The following is a 21,775-nucleotide window of genomic DNA, read 5'->3' as shown; positions in this document are numbered from 1 at the left end:
GTCAACAAGGTGATGGTTCAGTTAGCTCATCTGTCTGATTTTTGGAGATGATCGCCAAGGCAAACCCAAGAGGATCATATATTGCATTACAAGGTGTGTCGAATCTACAATAGATAAAGTTTCAAAGGACTAGCCAACTTGTACATATTAAGTCAATGCACTGGATATTACTTGTATACCGAAGATGGCCGAGTTGATTGTATCTTGTATCAGTTTGAACCCATATCGACGTTCATTTTACATAGGCCTGTGCGGAGGCTATATTTTCTGGCACCAGTAGGCTTTGGTGTTAAGACTAAAATTATGTTCTGCATATACTATTTGGCACTATGTTTACAGAGCTCTTAAATCACATCTGATCTGTGGCATTGGGGAAAATGGGAAATGCTCGGTCACAGCGAGTCGAAGCGGAGATGACATCAAGCTGTGACGGAGTCACTAGGTGCGTCTCAGTGACGAAAATAACTCGTGTAAGCCGAACGAATACATTTCTTTTTTTTGCAGAAATGCAATAGTAACCTAAGCGATTAGAACGACAAATATTTAATAAAGTGGTTTTAATGTGTCGGACAAAACACCCTAAATAATTTCATGTGATCGGTTTAGTGGATAGCAGTGTTGAATATTAGGCTAATTCAACTGAGCTTGTATTGCTTAGTCAATGAGCGTGCGTGGCTCGTTGTCAACATAGAAGAAGGATGCCACTCTGCATTTTAAGGAACTAAATTCAACCGCCAACTATTCGGATCTAGCATTTACGGTGAGTACACCAAATATCCGATTTTAGGCTAGATGTTGTGCTTATGTAGCAGCATAATGAATGGAAACCGCCTGTCTATCGTACGTCGGAATATACATGTAAAAAAAATAAAAAATTATGACCATAGCAGATCCGACAACGACAATGGGATGCATCAGCGCATATCTGCATAAACTGAGGCACAGGATAAGGTTGGACCTGATCCGGGAGTTAGGACGCCAGTACCCGGTCTTCTGCTTCCTTCTGCTGGTCCTTCTCCTATCCACAGTCCTGCTGAACAGGTACGTAGGTTCGGACCGGAACGGCAACAACAGAAACGCACCGTCATCATCATTATCATAAGTAACAGCTTCAAAAACATCAGCCTCATTAACATTATCATTAAATGCTGCTCGTATGAGAGATTTTAGCACAAATGGCAAACATTCTGTAGGGCTGATTAATTGCTAATTCATATGTACAGTAGCCTATGTAGATTATTGTTTGATGTTTGTTTACCATGTTACAAATGATATTTTTGTGTTTTGTGTAACAGATACCTGCACATTATCATGGTGTTCTGGTCTTTTCTGGCTGGAGTCGTCACCTTCTACTGCTCTCTGGGCCCAGAATCGCTGCTGCCCAACATCTTTCCATCCATTAAGCCAAAGAGCAAGGTAGCCAAATCTAAAATGCAAACATGTTTGAGCTATAGCCTATAATATTGTGACATTCTAATATAGTCAGCAACCTATATTTAGGTCCCAGTTTATCTTAGTGTTGTGTGTTTTGAAGTGTGTATCTCTGTCCCTCTCAACAGCTGGATCTGCTCGAGTTGTTTCCCTTGGGGCATAGCTGTGCAGTCTGTGGAAACATCAAATGTAAAAGGCACAGGTGAAGTGAATTCCAGCCCACAGTGAGAATGAGTTTGAATATGATTTTGTTTTCTATCTTCCAATACTGGCTCATTGCTAGAACTGAAGATAACTTGTGTTACACTCCCACCAAGTGGCCAAATCTTATACAAGAGTGAATGAAAAATGTGATAGTGTGTCAGTTGTTTTTTTATATTTAACAGAACTTTTGAACACCTGATAGTGGGGGAAAATAAAACCTCTCAATCTTTCAATCAACAGACCAACTTTACTGTTGGAGAACTACCAACCATGGTTAGACTTGAAAGTTCCATCCAAAGTGGATGCTTCCCTTTCAGAAGTAAGAGAAATGAAAACATCGGTCTCTTCTCTTCTATTACTTCTTTCCACACTTGCTCATACAACATACTTGCATTTTGTTTCAAGATTCTGGAATTGGTTCTTGAGAACTTTGTGTATCCCTGGTATAGGTAAGCAGTGGTATTTTCCTGCGGTGCTTCATATTACAATGCATAAACATGACGTTTGTTTTTATAATGTAGTTGAATTCATATGAACAGATTTAAATCTCCTTGGCAGGGATATAACTGACGATGAGGCGTTTGTTGACGAGCTGAGGGTAACTCTGCGTTTCCTGGCTGCGGTGTTAGTCCGACGGACACAGAAAGTGAGAATAACAAAGATCCATTGGACTGTATGGATGATGTGTCATAGTAGACCGGAGCAGCATTGATCCTGTCATTCTTGTTCTAGGTTGACGTCGCCTCCCTAATCACTCAAAAGTTGCTCAAGGTATCCATGAAGCACATTGAGATTATCAGCAAAGCAAGACTTAAAGGTTGTACATTAATCACAGTCATCATTATTAGTTCCCTTTTCATATTCTGCATGATAACTACATTTTAACACCCGCCCCCCCATACACACACACACTCCCTCACTTTCTCTTCCTCAGTGAAGAACGCTGAGTATCTGCAGCAAGCAGCCCTGGAGGAGTATGGACCTGACCTCCACATGGCGCTGCGCAGTCGCAGAGACGAACTGCTCTACCTCAGGAGGTTGACGGAGATGCTCTTCCCGTATGCCCTGCCCCCCAAGGCCTCAGACTGCAGGTACCTCCACACTGGGGAGAATTGAGTGCAATATTGATGACTGTCCAATTAGATTTGACTTTGAATCTGAAAAGCTTTAAACCATTGTCCTTCGTCTGTTTGTATCAGTGTGTCGCAGCTTGATTTAATCTCTGCAGGGAATGTCGTGCTTAAACTTACACTTCACTGCTCACTTGTCTTATAAATTAAAAGGGCCTGGGTTATTCTATCTTCTTTATTTTCCCACTTCCTCTCTGTGTCACTGTTCAGATCTCTCACTCTCCTTATACGAGAGGTCTTGGCTGGCTCTGTTTTCCTTCCCTCCATGGACTACCTGGCTGACCCTGTGAGTGCTCTAGACCGTAAAGGTCAGGGGTCACTTCCTTTATGCTGAGGTCATTTTCAGGCATAAAGAGAATGATGCTCCTCCGAGGACCAAATGGACTGGATACAGATTGTTCTTGTTGGATTGTAATTGCTAATGTGTGGTCTCTCTTAATTTCAGGACACGGTCAACCATCTACTTCTTATATTTATTGATAACTCTCCTGTAAGTTATCATTGTTTATGAATAATAACTTCATGTTTCTGTTTATGCGTGTGTGTTTGTCTTTCTAAACATTTGCACTCAGATCATGCATGTTGATGTTCATTTATTATCTTTTGTGTCTATGGTTTGTGTCAAAGCTGTTTGCTTGTTTCATGTCAAGTACATTACCCACCCTAGGATAATATCCTATCTCTGGTATTTCATCAAACCCTGTAGATTTGATGGAAAGAGTTTTAAAACTTGTGTTATTCCAGCCTGAGGCAGCATCAGAGCCTTCCTCAGCCTTGGTTCCCTTCCTGCAGAAGTACTCTGAAACTCGCAACAAAAAGCCTTCAGTAAGTACCTTGGCTTCTATCATTTATAATACTGTCCGAATCTTCCCTCTTCCATGGACACATTCATGACTGTGGGTCAAATTGTATCTTCCTCTCCTCTCCCAGGTTCTAAAACTGGAGCTAAAGGAGATCAGGGAGCAGCAGGACCTTCTCTTCCGCTTTATGAACTTCCTGAAACAAGAGGGGGCCGTCCACGTGCTCCAGTTCTGCCTCACCGTAGGTAAGCAATCCATCCCAACTTGATTTGTACAACACAAAGCATCTACATCCATTAAATACACAAGAAAAAACCTTCCAAATCTTGGTCCACATATTTTAATTTTTGGTTCCTATATGTTTATTGTATGCACCTTCCTGCCAAAGTAAATTCCTTGTCTGTGCAAACTTTCATGGCGAATAAATCCCTTTCTGATTCTGATTCTGGTCTGACTCGTTTGACCTTTGCCCTTGTTTTGAACTCATCCCTCAGAGGAGTTCAACGATAAGATCTTGTGTCCTGAGCTGTCGGATGCTGAGATGTTGATGCTTCACGAGGAGGTGAAGCAGATATATGAGACCTACTGTCTGGACGAGAGCATCGACAAGATCCGCTTTGACCCCTTCATAGTGGAGGAGATACGAAACAGTGAGCGGAAGGGATTATATATTTGATTTGGTTTCCTGCTGTTTGATTCATTTACTCAATACAAAATGGGGTTTCTGCTCTGTGTTTGTCATGTGCCTGCTCGAATATGTTCTGTCGGGTGTACATTTGGGTTTCTTTCTCTTGTAAGTTGATCCTAACGATTCGAAAGCTGTCAGGTTGCTGGGCCTGTTTTCAGGTCTGCAATCTGCCTTTCTCTGTGTCTCCCTCCAGTTGCCCAGGGGCCCTATGCTGGTGTGGTGAAGCTGCAGACCATGCGCTGCCTGTTTGAGGCCTATGAGCATGTCCTCTCTCTGCTGGAGAATGTCTTCACACCCATGTTCTGTCACAGCGATGAGGTCAGACCCAACAGGCAAACAAATGACCACTCGAGTCACGCATCCTTCTGTCTCAACTTCCTAGACACAATCCCCGATCCCACATACACTTCTTATGTCAAATACCCACTTTTATGGGTGTAGGTATTGGGCCAAGCATCTCCTTTGAGGATTCAGACACACGGTTCTGTGCTACACTGATCCCTCCGCAACCCAACAGCTGCCGACTGTGTCACTTGCACTGGACACACCACTGGCAAATGAGCTCACCCTGGCTGCTTGCCAAGCTGCCAACATGCATTACCCTCTCTACAGACACCCTCATTGAATACAGCTGGACGCCTAGACCCAGCCAGCCCCTATTGTCCACCACAAACCCCTGTCTGAATAGAGGCTCTGGGAAGGAAAGATACTTTAAAGGATCCCCTATATGTCCTGATCCATTGTTTAGTTTTGAATGGAGGGTGCGTAACATGAAGCATGGCCACTATTGTTAGTCTCTTGTTAAAAAACAACTAGACAAATAACTTATCTTTTTCTTTTAAAATTAATGATAAAACACCTAAACTGTTGTCTTCATGAACTGCAAAAAAAGAGTAGTCCAGATAATCAATGAGTTCCGAATGACCGAGAATGTCCTTCACCGAGATTTCCTGCCTTTCTGTCTGTTGTTCACCAGTACTTCCGGCAGCTCCTGAGAGGGGCTGAATCCCCAGCTAGGAACTCCAAGCTGAGTAGGTGGGTGGTGTTGTTGTTCTAATTGTCTGTAGCCTCAGTCTGGGTTCAACTGTTGTATTAACACTAGTTGTCTGTGTTTACTCTCCTCACTATACTGTTGTGCAGCTTTTCTGTATTAAGTACCCATTACTCTGTTAGAATAGTTCATATAGATGGAAGCCACAGAGAAGCTTTGGTTATCCCTGGGGGCACAGGTGTGCTCTTTCTCCCCATACCTGTATGATAGAAAGCTACATTGGTTTTAGTTGGAAGGGAAACCCAAAGCATCCCTTGGAGTTATTTTACTCATAATCTGCTGTTGCTGCAGTTGGCCATCTGATTGTGGTGATGAAACAACAGCAGCGTTCTTCCTCATTTTGGTTAACACAGCTGCAGCAGCGTGTCACTGTTTTACTCGCTGCAGATTAAGACTCAAACCATTTCACTGTTTGTTGTTGTTTAGTATATGTCCTGTAATGTACAGAGATATGTGTGTGTGACATGCACCTTTACCACAGCACTAACATGGTGTTTATGTGTGAGTGGCTCCTTTTTTAAACCTAGCATAGGACCATTATCCATAGATTAATTTAGTCATCCTTCTAGTACATCTATTATATATCATATCATAGATGTACCAAATCAGATGTACCAAATCAGATGTACCAAAGGTTTACCAAAGGTGTTAAAGAGGCTTAACTCCTTGTGCCTATTGTTCCAGAAATAGCCTGAGTTTGGATGACATCCGGTGAGTATAGTTCTGTCTGGCCTTCAGTATGGTGTCCAGTCAGTGACTACATCCACTGCATAGGGTCTATGGTCAGCACTCCATACTAGATATACACAGCTGTCTAGTATACTAAACAGCATATACTTATGAGATATGTCGATATACACCCAACGGCAGTGAAAGGAATCGATGGTGCCTTTCTAGCAAAGTCAACCAAGATGAAGAAAGGGATCTAGATTCAGGTCTGTGGTTTAGTTTTCCAGACACAAGTGAAGTTTACCCCTCGTGTGGCATGAAGGCACAGTACTGCCCTCTAACTTTGTAGAAAGATCAGTCTTATGTTTTTTAAAGCTAGAGGAATACATAGAAGGAGGAGGAGGAGAAGGAGAAGTAAAGAATGGCACTTCTCTGCGGCACCCCATGCGTGAACACCACCATCAGCCCTGTCGGCTAACCTCCTCTGTCTCTCTTTCATCTGCCCATTCGCTCGTCCATTTATTCATCGCTGCCACGGACTGTGCTTGTGTCTATGGCTCTGTGGCTCTGTCTACTTCCTGGCCTGGTTTGGTGTATCTCCTTAACCTTCACTCTGCCTGCCTGCCTGACTTCTCCTGTCCCTGGGCCTGTCTAGTTTCTGGGAGTGGGACTGTTTCTGGGGGCCTGAGTCTCCGTCCTCACTCTCCACCGGCTCCTCCTCACCTGCATCTGTTAACCCCTTCCATGCCCAGTCCTCTGTCCCCCTCCCACCTGGCTATCTTACTCCTCGACATGCCTCGCCCAAGTAAGTGTCCAGGGTCCATGTCCAGCCCATTTGATGTTGTCGTCCCTCTCCCAACCTCATCCCAATCAACACCCCTTGATCACCCGACTCCTGTTACCTCTGCATGGGACCTCCCTCTTTTGTCACCTGTCTTCAAAGTGGATTTACTGAGTCTGCTCCAAAAGAATTAACGTTATGGAGGATTTAGTATAACGTGTACCGTGTTTTCAAACAGTCTGTTATAATGCACCAGTAGATCCAAACATATATTTTCACTGCATGGAGAGTATTTAAAATACGTTATATTGGTTATGCATTTTGGTTTGATTGTATTTTTTTTTGCTGCTATTCGAACATCGCAATCATTTGATCAAATGTGTGATTGTGCTCCGCTCTTAGCTGTTCCTGCACATTGGTGTAGCAGTTTGTCCCGCAAGTCCTTAACCAGAAACCACAGGCGTTTCTTTGTGAGATGGCTTTGAAATGATGTGCTGCTTTGGTCTGTTAAGATGGCTACCCCTACCAGCTTCTCTGCCTAGACCTCCTAACCCCTCGATCTTCCCTGAAACCCCTTCCTCTCCGGTCCCTTCGCTTCGCTGCATGCGCTGTGTAAAGGGCATGCATGCTGATCCTGGTGCCACTCGCACTCTGACCCCTGCCCTCCTGTCACCTGCAGGAGCACATCCAAGAGGGGCGAGACGTTTGGGATCAGCCGCATTGGCAGCAAGATCAAGGGTGTGTTCAAGAGCACCACCATGGAAGGGGCCATGCTGCCGTCACATGGGCTGGCAGAGGGAGAGGATGACATGGTGAGTCAGCAACAGGAACGACCAGGTTAACATCAGATGTTTGAAGGGGATAGGAACAAGGGCACCGTCTGAACACTCTGAAAATGTTTCAGTCCTGTCCGTCCTTCCTCCCTTGGGTAAACCACTAATCTGATATGAAGTTTAAATTAGATCCAAACTAATCTGATGTGACTGGTTTGGAAACAGCTGTGTAGGAGCATATGGTTTCATCCATCTCGATATGTTTGATCATAAATGACCTCAAGGAGTGGTTGAAGGAAATATTTTCAGGCTGAGTTTTCAGGCTGAAACAGTGGATCTGGACCAGGTTGATACCAGTAGCCACCACATAGAGGCAGTGCAGGAGGAAATAAACTAAAGGGACACATGGAAATTGATTGCTCTTTGGTGTGTTTAATTGAGGATGTCACAGATATTATATTGACAACTTTTTCTCTAGGTGTCAGGTGATATTTGGGGGCTGATTTTATAGGCTGGACTGGACTGGACAAGAGGCTAGAATCATCTATGGGGTTAACATGATTGTATTGAAATGTTCTGTTTATAACTGTTCTACATTGATCAGGTTATTTCTTGAATGGAAATAATTCTAGATTTTAAGATGGATATCAGAATACATCTCCTGAATGTCTCAGTCACTAAATCTGTTTTGATTAAATATAAGTTGAACAAACCCAGAAAAAGAACAGACAATGCAGAATCAAAAAAGGATGTATGCATCTGTTTACTTGAACAGAACAGAAATTTGACAGTGTTTCTTCATTCTTCAACAGCATTGTTCCAGCTCTAAACCTCAGTATGTGTTTGTTTTCTCCTTCTCTAGCTTTTCCATTAGCTAACGCACTAGATGATCCAGTAACCAGGCTAGCTGTATTAGTGTTTGTGGATATATCTAGTATTGCACTTCCTGTATTATGGTAGACTTCTTGTGTCGCTCCTATGCTTCCCATTTGATTTACCTCAGTTTTAACTGACATTCTGTTGTCCTCACATCATTAAGCTCTCCTCTGTTCTTCAGGTAGAAGAGGCCATGATGGTCCTGGAAGATGACTCTCCTATGGAAGCGGTCAGCACGCCTAGCACCCCCCGTAACCTGGCCGCATGGAGTATTACCATCCCCTATATAGACCTGTATGATGACGAGGTCAAGAGGGAGAGAATCCCTGTGTTTTGCATTGATGTGGAGCGCAATGACAGGAAAGCAGGTGAGGGAGTGCGAGTTTGACAAAGAGAGTGAGTGTGAGTGTTGGAGAATGTGAGGGTGTGTGTGACTGAGAGAGAGACTTAAATCTGATGAGAGAAAGACCAGATCTCGCTGTAAATGGCAGGGCTATCTGCTAGGCTGACTTATATCCACAGTTTATGATCAAATTAAATAAACACACACAAAAACTGATGTAATGTAATCTATCTTGTTTGTGTTTTACAGTGGGCCATGAGACAGAACACTGGTCCGTATACAGGAGATACCTGGAATTCTATGTCCTGGAATCCAAACTGACTGAGTTTCATGGTAGGTTGTTTTTGCTTCTTGGTATAATAGAATTTATCCTTGGACCAGTTCATACAACAAACTCATAGAATCACAGTTTATCTATGGTTAACATGTATTTTCATTTGGCTCAGTCATTCATTCTCATTATTATGAGAACCCTCAGCATTTATATGTAGAATTTATTTAGCAGAGGATTGATTTCCCTGGTTGTGGTTTGTACTCCCCAATAGGATCATTTCCTGATGCACAGCTACCTTCCAAAAGAATCATTGGCCCAAAGAATTATGAATTTCTGACATCTAAACGTCAAGACTTCCAGGAGTATCTTCAGGTAACAAAAATAGAATCGGTACAACATGACCACAGACTAGTTAAGATCTATACAAAAATATACATTGTAACTAGGCCAGTTACACAGAAATATAGATGTCATGTGAAGTACTATAAATACCAGAGAATATTTGCAATAGCTGCAACTATGTACACCCATGCAATTTTGGACCGACCGACAGAGCGAGCTATAGTGCTGCTAGTCACAGCTAACAAAAGAAAGAGGGGTGTCATGTTTCTCTCCATCTTACAGAAACTTCTCCAGCACCCTGAACTGAGTAACAGTCAACTTCTGGCTGACTTCCTGTCTCCACATAGTATGGAATCCCAGTTCCTGGATAAGATGCTGCCTGATGTTAATCTAGGTAGGACCTGAGTAGGTGTAAAAACAAAACAATATTAAGTACCAGAGTCAAAATTTAACAGTGGGTTTAAAAGACAAACAAATATATTTTAGGCAAATTGTGACCTTTGATCCCAGGACAGTGGTTTATAGTTTCAGATCTAGAACATAGAACAACGGTTATTGTCAATAAAAAACATTTATTCATAAAGCACATTTACACTACAATGTAACCTTGAAGCACTATAAGAACATCATGGAATGCTTTTGCTTTTGTATTTCAGGAAAGATTATTAAATCGGTTCCCAGCAAACTCATTAAAGAAGTAAGTTGGGCAGTCTTATCTTAGTTTGAAGGGAGACTGAGAGAATACACAGAAACGACCCTGTGTTTGAGTGAATGTCACAAAATGTTTATGGAAATCATGTTTCATAACCCCTGTGCTTCTTCACTCCTCAGAAAGGACAACATCTAGAGCCGTTCCTGCAGTCCTTCTTTAACTCCTGTGAGTCTCCCAAACCCAAACCCAGCCGGCCGGAGCTGACCATCCTGAGCCCCACATCAGAAAACGATAAGAAGGTTGGTCACATCCACACTGGCATTATTCATCTACAAACATTCTCAACCAGCTTGACGCTGTTTGGCAGTATGAATGTGAATCAAAGGTAGTCTAGATTTGTAGATAATATGATTTTTTATATTCCATCCAGTTTATGAGTTCTTCTTTTCTTCTGTTTTATAGCTGTTTAATGAGGTTTTCAAGAACAATGCCAACCGATCGGAGACCGCCGAGAAAAGGCACAATCAGAACTACTTTATGGAGATGATCACTGTGGAAGGAGTGTATGACTACTTAATGTATGTTGGTAAGTGTGGTATCAATTTTAACACATACACACTCTCACATATATAACCATCCCCATCAGCCGTATTACATTACGTTTACAGTACAGTGCCACCACACTCTATCTTATGACTCCTTGATTGACAGGCCGAGTGGTGTTCCACATCCCTGATTGGCTACACCACCTGCTGATGGGCGGGAAGATCCTATTCAAGAACACATTGGAGGCATACACAGACCACTACCTGCAGCTCAAACTGGACCAGGTGGTCCAGGAACACCGGCTGGTCTCGCTCATCACACTGCTCAGAGGTAACTATCCTCAAACCCAAACAGAACCATATAAGCCACACCTGCTGGCCTGTGACCAGGGACCATAAAAAGTAGGCAATGGGTTGGGGATTCCCAGAGAATCGTATACAAATCAATATGGCTTATTGGTCAGATCCTATATACAACCATGTTGGTTTCTATACATCCAGTTCCTCCTGGCCCTGGAACTCAATGGAATGGTCTGGCTTTGATCGGGATGTGAATATGTCAATCATGTGGGTTGTTTTACTAGATGCAGTGTTCTGTGAGACCAGTGAGCCACGCTGCTTACCAGACAAGCAGAAGAGGGCCAAGAAGACATTTGAGGAAATGATGAAATACATCCCAGGTGAGATCATTGGCACCACATTTTATAGTGTGAGTATTGCAAAATGCTTCCTGTTCTTGAATACTAAAATGTTTTCCTTATAAATGTGCTGTGATAAATGGAATTTACATTGTGGGCTGAACAAAAGTTGTGTTTTCAAAGAGCCATAGTTAATTCCATGATTTGTAGAAGTAAAGGGTTTGTCTACCAGTCACCATGACCTATTCATGTTGTTTGCTTCATACTCCTTCCAGAAAGCAAAATTGTGTCAGTAACCATTTGTAACCAAATAGTAACAAAAAGAAAACTATCCCTGTTTATAAGTAGGTGGTAAACTGACATTCAAAAAAATATGTTTTAGAATTCCTGGGTAAATGTATTGGGGAAGAGGCTAAGTATGAAGGAGTCCGTCTGCTCTTTGATGGACTGCAACAACCCGTCCTCAACAAGCAGGTACTCAAGTGCATAAACATCTTGTCTGCCATTGCCTATAAACACATGCAGCAAGTTTGACAGAGAAACAGTGTCCTGAGGTGCTGTGATTAATGGAGACGGACGACAGTAAATCCACACTACAGAATGCATGTCTTATTTGTGCCATAAATAGATTTTTTTCATGATTTGTAATACTGTTTGTCTTATGCTGTTTGTACCGCTGCATAAACACAGACACATTCTAATCTTGCTCAGCATATACAGGAAATGCGTCCACACGCTGTTCATCCTCATCTGCTTGGTTCATTCCACAGCTGACTTATGTGCTGTTGGATATTGCCATCCAGGAGCTCTTCCCTGAACTAAACAAGGTAAATAGTTCTGAATTAATGAAAATAGTTTATATGTATATAAAAAAAAGACTAAAATGTATATATCCAGGGCTGGTGCCCTAGATAAAGTTTAAAAACATAGTAGGATTTGACTCTTTACTTCAACTACTTAAGTTCGAAATGTCAGGGAAAGCTACCGTAGCCCTTTAATTGCTTGGTATTTCCGAAGCAGAAGGAGGGAAAATTCCTGTTTTCCTGTAAAAAAAAAAAGAACAGCCGTTGATTAGATTGAATCATTTCTGGTTTCATGTACTTCCTCTGGTGTGTTAACCTTTGCCTTGTGGGTGTTTTTACTAGCAGGCCCAGAAGGAGGCATCTCTCATGGCTCCCTGGATGTAGCGAGAGGAACACCTATCAACACTCTCTGCTTCCTGCCTTTCTGCATGTGTGATATGATCTGATTTCCTGGATACAGCCTAGTCTTGGACTGAGAGCATCTTTCAATTGAGAATGTATTTATTGTTTTGCTCCACAACTAGACTTTATATGTGTCGGAAAAGCTGGAGTTGTGTATATCTGTACTTCACTGATCTTTGTCTATGGCCACTGCCCCAGTAATCATTCTTACTATTAACTGTTCATAACCTTTCCTTTTATACCTACGTGGTAACTTAGGATACTGAGAGAATAGGGCAGGAAATTAAGGATGTAACTCAGTTTTCATGTATTTAAGCAAATAAAAGATTTAATATAAAAGCCCTATGTTTGGATCGAAGAAATCTTACAGTAACAGGAAAGAGTGACACTTAAACTGTGTAGGAGGAACACTGCGTGTAAAAAGGAAGCAGATTGCTTCTGTCAGCCTTGCAGATTTTAATTGGCATGTTTTTCTGAGGCTTGTAATTCGTCGAGTGGAGGAGGAGTGCATACCTCGGACCCTTTTAGAATGCCTTGTGATGATTTACGTTAAGAGGAAAGTTGAACTGTTGGGAAAAGGACATGCACAGGCACAACGATTCTATGATGAAATTGGCTGGTATTTTTCGAATTCCACAGTCTGATCCTAAAATCTTTACAATGATTACATTCTATTTAACCATCTGACTGAGAAGCAAGTGAACTTCCAGGCTAAAATTGATATGATTGTGCACCGACTACTAAAACATTTGAGATGCCTTTCAATGAACAAGACACAACTAAAATAAAAGACAATTGTAGAAAGGTCTGTATAAAAGTGACAGTACAATAGGCAAATACAAATTAATCAAGGTAGATTTACAATTCTGCACTTGGTAATGATAATTTCACATCCCATGAATCCTTACTGGCATTATATGACAGTGGAAGAGAGGCATTCAAACCCAGTACAACAATGGTTTGATAACCATAGTTTATGGTTATTAGGATCTACACCAGACGTTGCAAAAACATTTATACAACAGCATTTTAAAACCATTTTTAAGATCTTAACAGTATTTTTTAATTAGTAAGTGACACAGGTTTAGTCGGCACATATGTGTTCACTGTAATCCCCAATGTGCTATTATAATTAATTACAGTGGCTATCCTTTTCCAATACTATTGTAGAAAGATGAATGTCACTTAAAAGATTGTGGACAAGGACGACAGAAGGCCCAGTAGAACCAGGACCAGGCAGTGGTTGGCTGTAGCCGACAAGACTGAGTTTTGGACCCGAATGCGTCCCTCCACCATGGGGTAAACTCGCTTCATCTCCGACAGGTATTTGGAGAAAACACTGATGTCCATGTCACCTACCAGGGCAGACGAAAGATATAAATACTGTAATCAGTCAGCTCTTTCCCTCTGCTGCTCATGTGTCCATGAGGCCTGCTCTTATCTGGAAACAGGCACTTTTTCTCCACACTCTGGTCAACTTGAGAGTCAGACATTACATCCAGTGCAAACTATTTACTCTCCACATTGAATCTTGGTTATGCATAGATGAGGTAGTGAGACTCAGTTGTTCAGTATGATAATCGAATTAACAGGATCATGTTTTTATGCATAGTTATCACCAATCAATGTCATTATCACTCGGTTTGAAAATATCTGGCTCTGCTGGAGAGGTCTGAGCCCGTAACTCATGAGTCTAAAACGTGGCACCTTAAAATGTAAAACATATGGACATAAACTGACACATGATGTAAATATTTCCACATGCTCTCTTCCATCCTAAACTGCTAAGCCGTCTCCCTAGTCTGACTGGCTTCCTTTCACAAAGAAAAAATGTACTAGAAAACTGATTATCACATTCACAGATACATCTTTACCTCAAACTTTTTTTTTTTGCATTGTCAGGAGTTAATTAGAGGAGACAATGTGTTTGTGGAATGCAATGATTAGCTTAATATGGTAAACTGTTTATTTATGGAATGAAGCCAGTTAGATTAAGTAAACACAGCAAACTGCAGACTTTACACTTTGTAGGACAAGCCCTTCGTGTCAGACACTAAACTCACCTGTGTCATGTCTCAGTTTCTCCTCCTTGATCATGGAGAAGCCGTCCCCTCCGTCTACAATATAGGATGGCATCACCAGCTTGTAGTCTTTGTTTAGGTCCAGGGGTTCGTACGTGGGCACTCGACACTGGGTACATCGCAGGCTCAGGGATGTCACTCGGTCCCCAGATGGTCGTGAAAGGTCAAATTCTACATGGATTCCTTTAGAAAATTGAAGAGAAGGATAATAAGGATATTAAGACATTGTGCTCTGAAATAATCCTTCAGAAACATAATACTCACATAATATACGTTGCAAACGTCCCCTAAAGCCATAATTATAAGACATAAGTGGACAAATTGAACCATTATTGACCAATCCTCAACTTACTTCTCCTTTACTGTCTTGACATGGACCAGACTGACCTGAAACTTGGAGGAATTCTCCAGAGTTACTGCCATATCTCCTGACTGAGTGTTCAAAAACCTTCTTCAGTGTCGAGCCCTTCAGTTGGACAAGGTCAAAGGTAATGCCAAACGGTAAGACTGAAAGAACTTCCTCCATGGTGATGGTTCCTGTAAGCAATGCATCACAGAAACACATTGAAGTATTTGCCTTATATGTCACATGGAATGTCACAAAGATAGGACTTATGTATTATGTAGAGTTACTGCTAGCAATACACCGTCATTGCCAGCAATGCACAATATAGGTGTATACCGTATTTTACGGACTATAAATCGCAGTACTGTATGTGTTTGTGTGTGAATGTGAAGGGGGAGAGGGCAGTGTTAGGGTTATCACAAGACTTTGCATCGACATTAGCAAGATACATGAGTTATTTATGAGATAAGTCACGAGAAGTGACTTACCATTTTTATAGCGTTCATCTATTGAATTTCTTATGGCTCCACTGTTCAGGATGCACAAGCCCACGTGATTCCACTGGACCTCATCTGAATACTTGATGTTGTGATTAATCTAGGGAGAGCAATTTGGAAACTACATTTTAAAATACAAAAGCCCGCATCGCTTCTCAGTCAGATACTAATGAACGACTTGATTTATGGTGGGAAAGTCACCCAACAGCAGTGATGTTAATTTTGTTGCTCCAGCCACTGAGGAAACAGAAAATATGTCCACTAAAGTACAAAGTTTGATTGGACACACATATTGTAGAATTAGACTTTCTTATGTTATTCTGACAGGAAAAGGCACAACCATGATCATGCCCCCCCTGAGACCTGGAATTTTTTGTTAATCATTTTACACAACGTAAGAGTTCAGGAGGATATGGTAACAGCAGGGTGTTTGGCTGTACACTCAACATTTTCAGACAATATTGAACGGACGGTTCATCCATAACAAGTTTACAAACTCACTACACAGCAGCAACAGTTGTTTGAATAGTTCTGTATCACTTATGATCATACTTTGTTGCTGCACAATGAAGCATCCAACGGAATGAATCTATGAATGGCTTCGGCCTCACCTGTGTGGACTTTCTGACCACTTCTAACAACCCCGACTGTCTATTTCTTTTGTTTTTTTGTGATTCCAGTATGTCTGTCATTTGTCCAACCAGAATACACAGCCATTGGACCTCAGTTTAACAAATCTATAAACCTGATTGGTTGATGATAATGAGGAAGACTCTACACTTGTCACTCACCATAGCATCACAGATTAGGTTTCCAAGGTTGCACTCTCGGAAGCGACACTCTTCAAAGGTACCATTGAGGTACACTAAGGTCTTTCCCACAAACTTGGAAGAGTACTGGGCCAGGTTCTTCTTCCACTCCTCCACCTCAGCCAGAATACCCGCGTCTGAAACAAGTGTTTCCAAGTAACAGAAGTAGTTATAACCTCTACTATTGAAGCAAATCATTGACAATGTTATGACTGCCTGCAGCTACACCTGGATTCAACTTCTTTTTTTACATTGAAATACATTCATATTTCAATTTTTAAGAGATGAACATATTTTTCTAACATATTTGGGTGTACCACAGCTTCAGCATGATAGCACTATTTTGTCAACAGTCTAACAAGCTTTGGTATCTAAGGGTGGCAGGTTACCCTGGGCAATGTTGCTATCCAGCAGAATGGGGTTCCCAGCAGCCTTCAGCACGTTCCCTTTTGGGTCAAAGGTCACCTTAAGGTATCCCAAGTATTTCCCAAAAGCGAAAGCCTGGACCACCGGCACTTCTCTCCCATCCTCTGACTGCACCATGAATGGATAGGGACCCGCGGGAACCTCTGAGGATGGGGCGTTGCCTGACAGATCAGACAGACTTGTGTTTAGAGAAACAGGGCCATGTACATTCATACTGTCCTCTGAGAGGTTTTCCCCTCTATCCGAACTACAGAGAGAAGCTACAATGACCTACCCGTGTAGAGAAAAGTGTTGGTGTGTCCTCCAATCACAACATCTACTCCTCTCACTTGCTTGGCAATCTTTTTATCCATGTCAAACCCAGAGTGACCAACGGCAATGATCTTATTGACCCCCAGGGTTAGAAGTTTATCCACTTGCAGCTGCAAAGCCTCCACCTCATCCTCAAACTTCAGGTGTGGACCTTATAAGATGAAAGACACAAGGGTATGGTTCAACGTTTTCAACTGTCGTTAAGCAGTGTCAGGTTAGGGTCATGTCGAAATGTATCTCTAGGGTGTTGAGCTTAGTTTATGCTGACAGATGTTCAACTAACAACCAGTTTAAGGATATATGAAAAGTGATGTTTACCTGGTAAGGATAACTGTGGGGTTTCTGCTGTGGTGTAACCCACAACGCCCACCTTCTCAGAGTCCACAGTAAACACCTTGTAGGGTTGGTAGTAGCCACTAATGGCTGGGGCCAGGACTTGGTCTGCCTTGATATTGGCACTGAGCACAGTAAAGTTTACCTTCTGCAGAAAGGGTTCGACGAGACCCTCCACTCCGTTGTCAAACTCATGGTTCCCAAATGCCTATGTAGGACCAGGAAAGAAACGGGAATTTTCCATTCAAAAATACTTTTTCTGTAATTACAGAAGTTAACTGGCTCTACTCTGCATCATTCTCCTTTGTTTAATCTTGTAATGATTATATGAAATAAATATATGACTCTTTTGTGTAAGGTGTGTACTACTACGCAATTTCAAAATGCAACATGCCGTAGCCCACCATGGCATTATATCCGAGCTTGTTCATGAAATACGCCGCCTCTTCGCCCTTGTAATAGTTGAACCACACGGTCCCCTGATACTGATCTCCCGCGTCCAAAAGCAGCACGTTCCGTTCCAAATTCCGAATTTCTTCTATTTTAGTGTACCTCCTGGCAACTCCTGCAAAGCAAGGACCCTTGGGGTCACATTTTCCCGAGTCCCGGCTGGTCTCCTCAATACGTGCGTGACAATCATTGGTGTGAAGCAATGTAATCTCGAAAGTTAAAACACTCTCAATAAATATGAGCAAAAAGAATGAAGCCCACTGTGCGCACCGACACAAGGATACACGTACGCACATCTTAGTGTGCGTAAAAGCGCAGCAGACTGGGAACTTTTAAACGAGCAAAGTGTGTAGGCGTGATTCAAGGAGAACAGATTTGCATACGTTCAGGTCCAAATTCTTCTATTACAAATTGTTATTATGTGACATTATAAACGTCATCCTGCAAAATCGTTTACTTCCCTTCTTTTCTCTTGCGTTGATCACATTTTATGTATTTTTTGGTTTGTTGCTAAAACAAATTCACTAAGTGACCAAATTATGTCTAGTGAACAACATAATTTATGTTGATTGTAACGTAAGGAGATAACCCAAGCAAACTGTGTAAAAAACACGAATTATCTCTACTGTTAGAGAATAGAACGGCGACACCTACATAGGGAGGCATAAAACTTCGTTCCGAAACCATGGCTGTATCTAACCATGCCTACTTGGTTATAGTGAACATTCAGTCACGCCCCTTAGTGGACAGAAGACGTAGTTACCTACAGTATTATACAATCACTATGACAATTTGTTCAATACTTAAAACATGTTTCCTAAACTCTTCACACAGTTTGCACAACATTCGTCTGTGTTGGCTCTACAATTAACACATTTCTTGTTGCTTTGACACAAAACGAATAGAATAAACACACTTTTAAAATGCTTGAACTTCTTTTACACACAAGCTCAACTAAGACCAAAACTATCGATTTGTACTGCCCAATTTACCAATGCTTTCACACTGTATGTCAAAACAGATAACATCATGTTCAAAACCTAACTTATTGGCTAAAGCCAAAGTGAACAGCTGTTCATATTGTGAATTGAAACACAAATATATCCCCTGTATTGTATTCCATTGCTACTGAGAAACATCAGCATCATCGAGTTATGCAAAAACTGGAAATCACAGCTGACACATGCTCTGACCATGAACTTTGCTCCAGCCATTGGAGGCCTGTTATAACATGATAAGCAAGTAATACGTAAGGAACTCATGGGCTCTATCTAATAACCAAATGAGGACGTTAGAACGCTGCAACCCCTGAGTTACAGTAAATGTAAGGCCGGCCCCCTTGGCATATAACATATTGACAAGAAGCAGAGGGAAATTGACAGTTGATCAACTGGCAATCTTGCAACACATTTCCGCCCTTTAGAAAGGGGCGGACGTTTTATGAGTATAAAGCAAGCTGTGCTCTGTGTTGAGCTTTTCATGCGTGAAATACCCAGTCCCCCCTATTTTGACGATCTGAAACGCAAGTATCAAAAAGCAAAGCGCAAGTAACTTTGTGGGCGTGACTTCAGCTTGGTTGTTATTTTACCGGCGGGATAAATGACTTTGCGCCTGGCGCAGATCTAAAAAGGGTTGGTCTGAAGTAGCTATATTACTAATGGGTGTTGTTTGAGCGTAACGTGCAATAAACCAATAAGAGCATCATCTCACATTCCCTTTAAGAGCAGCGCTTGTTCCATGGCGAATTGCTATTATAACGGCGGATTTGCCAGGCGCACGCCAGCGGTTCACAGCCGAGGAGATCGACGTTGTCGTCAGGGCCGTAAAAGATAGAGAAGTGACATTGTATGAGAAAGGCAGAGCAGTTTTCACTAAATTGCCCACTCATGCTACTTATTCAAATTATTATTCTTACATATATTTAATTTTTCAGTTGTTCAGTTCTTAGAATTAGTCTAAGTAATATACTTAATTTATACCAGCATATGTTTATTGTTTGCACCTTCCTACCACAGCAAATTGCGTATTTGTGTAACTTCATGGCGAATAAACCGAATTCTGATTCTGATGGGCATGGGAGAAGAAACCTAACCAAATTAGCTTTGGTTAAATAGTCATGGGAGGAAATTGCCACCGTTGTTACAAATGAAGTTCACATACATAGAAATTTCTTAGGAAAATATTTTTATAATCATTGAAGAAATGTAACACGCCATAAATCAAAACAAAGTAACTTAGCTTCGCAGAAAGAAGACCCTGGCCTCGCCAGCAGTGCGCACGGACCAAGCTTGCGCCCTTAAAATAGCATCTGAATATTACGCCATTGACTTTAGACCACGTTTTTCCCGGTCAGTGGCGGTATTGTTTTTCGGAAACTGCAAAATAGCACCAGGGAACGTTTGCGCCGGAACACGCCTCCTTTTTCGCAGAAACCGCCCAAGGGAGCGCAAAGTCATTTCGACGTGCGTCTGTGGAGGGAAAAGTCGGCTTTGCGTCGAGTGCAAACTAGGAATGACACTTGCGTCGTGGACTAAGTCAATTGCGCTGGGTGCAAGATACGGCCCAGTGTGTGTATATCCTGTATTGAAGTTTAAAAAAAAAACTACTTGTATTTGATTTCACCATGACTGAGCGTCCTTTTCGATCATCAAAAAAAAACCCAGATCTCCGACAATGGCAGCTATAGTGCATATTTCTTGCAGTAATGTCCTGTTGTAAATGAAGCTTTTACTGCATCAATTATGTTTCCGTCTTATTTTTTCAATACAGTAACCATACATTCTATAAAGCTACTCTGAGATGGGTCATTAATTTTTTGTTCAAAATTTCTGCAGCAAAAGAAACAAAATGCATGCATTTACTAAACCTAACAAAACAAAAATGTAAAGAGGCTTCAAAAGAAACTGCATTGCAAAACACAATCTATGATCCATATACTGTGAGACCTGAGTCATATATAAAAGGATGCAGTTTCTGTAATTCCATCTGATGTTAGTGTTGTTATGACATTGTGCTATGATTGACTAAATGTTCCTGTTAAAAGAGAACGTGTGTTAGTGTTTTGGTAGACATGGTGTATTGTTTAGTGTATTTTAGTGTTATGAAAATTAGTGTTTGAGTCTAGTTTACAATGTGTGATTTTGAGCATGAAATTAACCATTTTGCCAATTGTGTGTCGTAGATATGTTGTTGCTTTAAGAGTTTAGGAAACTTGTTAGAAGTATTGAAGGAATTGTCATAGCAAGTGTAAAAAACTGTAGTAGTAGCAGTTATACTTAACAAATGTTAATCAGTTGGAGAGCTAAAGATCCAAGACCAAAGTGGAAAGAACGTAATATACCATCATTCAGATGTGATTCAATGTGAGCATTTGAGGCATTTCTACTGAGTTTACAGTTTTTAACTATAAACTTGACCTATGTCCCACCTGTGGACTAATTGGACTCTGAACAAATCTTTCTCTTCCAAACCTTTATCTTATTTCCTCTGTGCAAAGTCTGGTCTTCCATGTTTAGTTGCATGTTTTGTCCTCACCAAATCAATTGTTTTTCTGCCGAAGGGGAGAGAACGGATGAATTTCAAGTTAATAAATTATTGCCATGGATAGAATGTGCAGGAAATCAAGACTTTCTCTCCAACATTTGCATTTGGCTTTCACATGCCATTTAAAATCCCGGAACCTGTGCAAGATCACATGATCACAAGTCAGATGAGTCACTACAGGAAAGCCTTCTTCCAAGGTAGATGTGTCAAGATGTCAATTTTGACGTTTGTCCTTGATGCATGCGATCAAATTGTGATTCCTCTGAACATCTATTTTCTCTCCCAATTAGTTTTGAAGGGCTTCAAACAAAGCGCATGGTTGCATTATTTGATATTTTTCAAACACTGCTTGAAATGAAGTCCCTGAGCTTAGCTTTGCCTGACCCTTGTCATGAGCTGAGAGAAGCCGCAGCTCATTAAAAGTAAAGATGGAAACTTTGATGTGCAGGCTGCATGGCAGGGGGTGGTACATAACACCTTACGCACCTCATGAACATTTTATTCCAGTCGAAATTGACACAGAAACTGACATAGTTACATCTAAGTGTTAGATATTTCTGTTCATAATTAGAAGTC

General features: G+C 41.4%; 2 protein-coding genes across 9 annotated transcripts; one reads left to right on the top strand and one right to left on the bottom strand.

Moving 5' to 3' along the window:
- Positions 1–431: 431 nt before the first annotated feature.
- On the top strand, positions 432–12,741 carry LOC146299854 (sorting nexin-14-like). 7 transcript variants are annotated; one of them, XM_084676968.1, is made up of 30 exons: positions 436–760; positions 891–1,041; positions 1,296–1,416; positions 1,560–1,633; positions 1,876–1,954; positions 2,041–2,084; positions 2,194–2,281; positions 2,368–2,452; positions 2,570–2,726; positions 2,976–3,051; positions 3,211–3,255; positions 3,510–3,590; positions 3,696–3,810; positions 4,060–4,215; positions 4,447–4,571; positions 5,230–5,288; positions 6,629–6,778; positions 7,434–7,566; positions 8,585–8,771; positions 8,996–9,079; positions 9,292–9,392; positions 9,645–9,756; positions 10,019–10,059; positions 10,194–10,313; positions 10,477–10,600; positions 10,726–10,890; positions 11,144–11,239; positions 11,580–11,671; positions 11,968–12,024; positions 12,346–12,741. In XM_084676968.1, exons 2-30 carry the CDS (start codon positions 905–907, stop codon positions 12,382–12,384), a joined length of 2,943 nt encoding a protein of 980 aa, XP_084533094.1. In that variant the 5' UTR covers positions 436–760; positions 891–904; the 3' UTR covers positions 12,385–12,741. The 7 variants fall into 7 exon arrangements, with proteins under 7 accessions (XP_084533120.1, XP_084533094.1, XP_084533086.1 ...); XM_084676960.1 differs by having other exon boundaries at positions 437–760; positions 12,343–12,741; XM_084676977.1 differs by lacking the exon at positions 6,629–6,778 and adding an exon at positions 5,989–6,015 and having other exon boundaries at positions 437–760; positions 12,343–12,741.
- On the bottom strand, positions 12,033–19,277 carry LOC146299853 (snake venom 5'-nucleotidase-like). 2 transcript variants are annotated; one of them, XR_014731694.1, is made up of 10 exons: positions 17,611–19,277; positions 17,192–17,414; positions 16,836–17,024; positions 16,525–16,722; positions 16,118–16,272; positions 15,318–15,426; positions 14,871–15,020; positions 14,466–14,666; positions 12,916–13,757; positions 12,033–12,240 (listed from the first exon to the last, which is right to left on the bottom strand). XR_014731694.1 is itself a non-coding variant. In XM_084677015.1 (9 exons), the coding sequence occupies exons 1-9, from the start codon at positions 17,950–17,952 to the stop codon at positions 13,588–13,590; spliced, it is 1,737 nt and encodes a 578-aa protein (XP_084533141.1). In that variant the 5' UTR covers positions 17,953–19,277; the 3' UTR covers positions 12,747–13,587. The 2 variants fall into 2 exon arrangements, 1 of the variants encoding a protein (XP_084533141.1); XM_084677015.1 differs by lacking the exon at positions 12,033–12,240 and having other exon boundaries at positions 12,747–13,757.
- Positions 19,278–21,775: the final 2,498 nt, after the last annotated feature.

The sequence above is a fragment of the Hypomesus nipponensis genome, chromosome 3 (assembly GCF_054491055.1).
Source record: "Hypomesus nipponensis isolate SF chromosome 3, ASM5449105v1, whole genome shotgun sequence".
Taxonomy (NCBI): Eukaryota; Metazoa; Chordata; class Actinopteri; order Osmeriformes; family Osmeridae; genus Hypomesus; species Hypomesus nipponensis.
The sequence above is the reverse complement of the archived record's forward strand: the minus strand, read 5'-3'. Positions and strand labels throughout refer to the sequence as shown.

Excerpts from the sequence above, each read along its gene's own strand:
- LOC146299854 (XM_084676960.1), top strand. The coding sequence starts at position 905 with ATGGGATGCATCAGCGCATATCTGCATAAACTGAGGCACAGGATAAGG. Across the intron at positions 3,052-3,210 it reads TGGACTACCTGGCTGACCCT|GACACGGTCAACCATCTACT; the intron begins GTGAGTGCTCTA and ends TCTTAATTTCAG. Across the intron at positions 8,772-8,995 it reads GCGCAATGACAGGAAAGCAG|TGGGCCATGAGACAGAACAC; the intron begins GTGAGGGAGTGC and ends TGTGTTTTACAG.
- LOC146299853 (XM_084677015.1), bottom strand. The coding sequence starts at position 17,952 with ATGTGCGTACGTGTATCCTTGTGTCGGTGCGCACAGTGGGCTTCATTC. Across the intron at positions 16,273-16,524 it reads GGATAGCAACATTGCCCAGG|ACGCGGGTATTCTGGCTGAG; the intron begins GTAACCTGCCAC and ends CACTTGTTTCAG. Across the intron at positions 13,758-14,465 it reads GAAACTGAGACATGACACAG|GTGACATGGACATCAGTGTT; the intron begins GTGAGTTTAGTG and ends CTGCCCTGGTAG.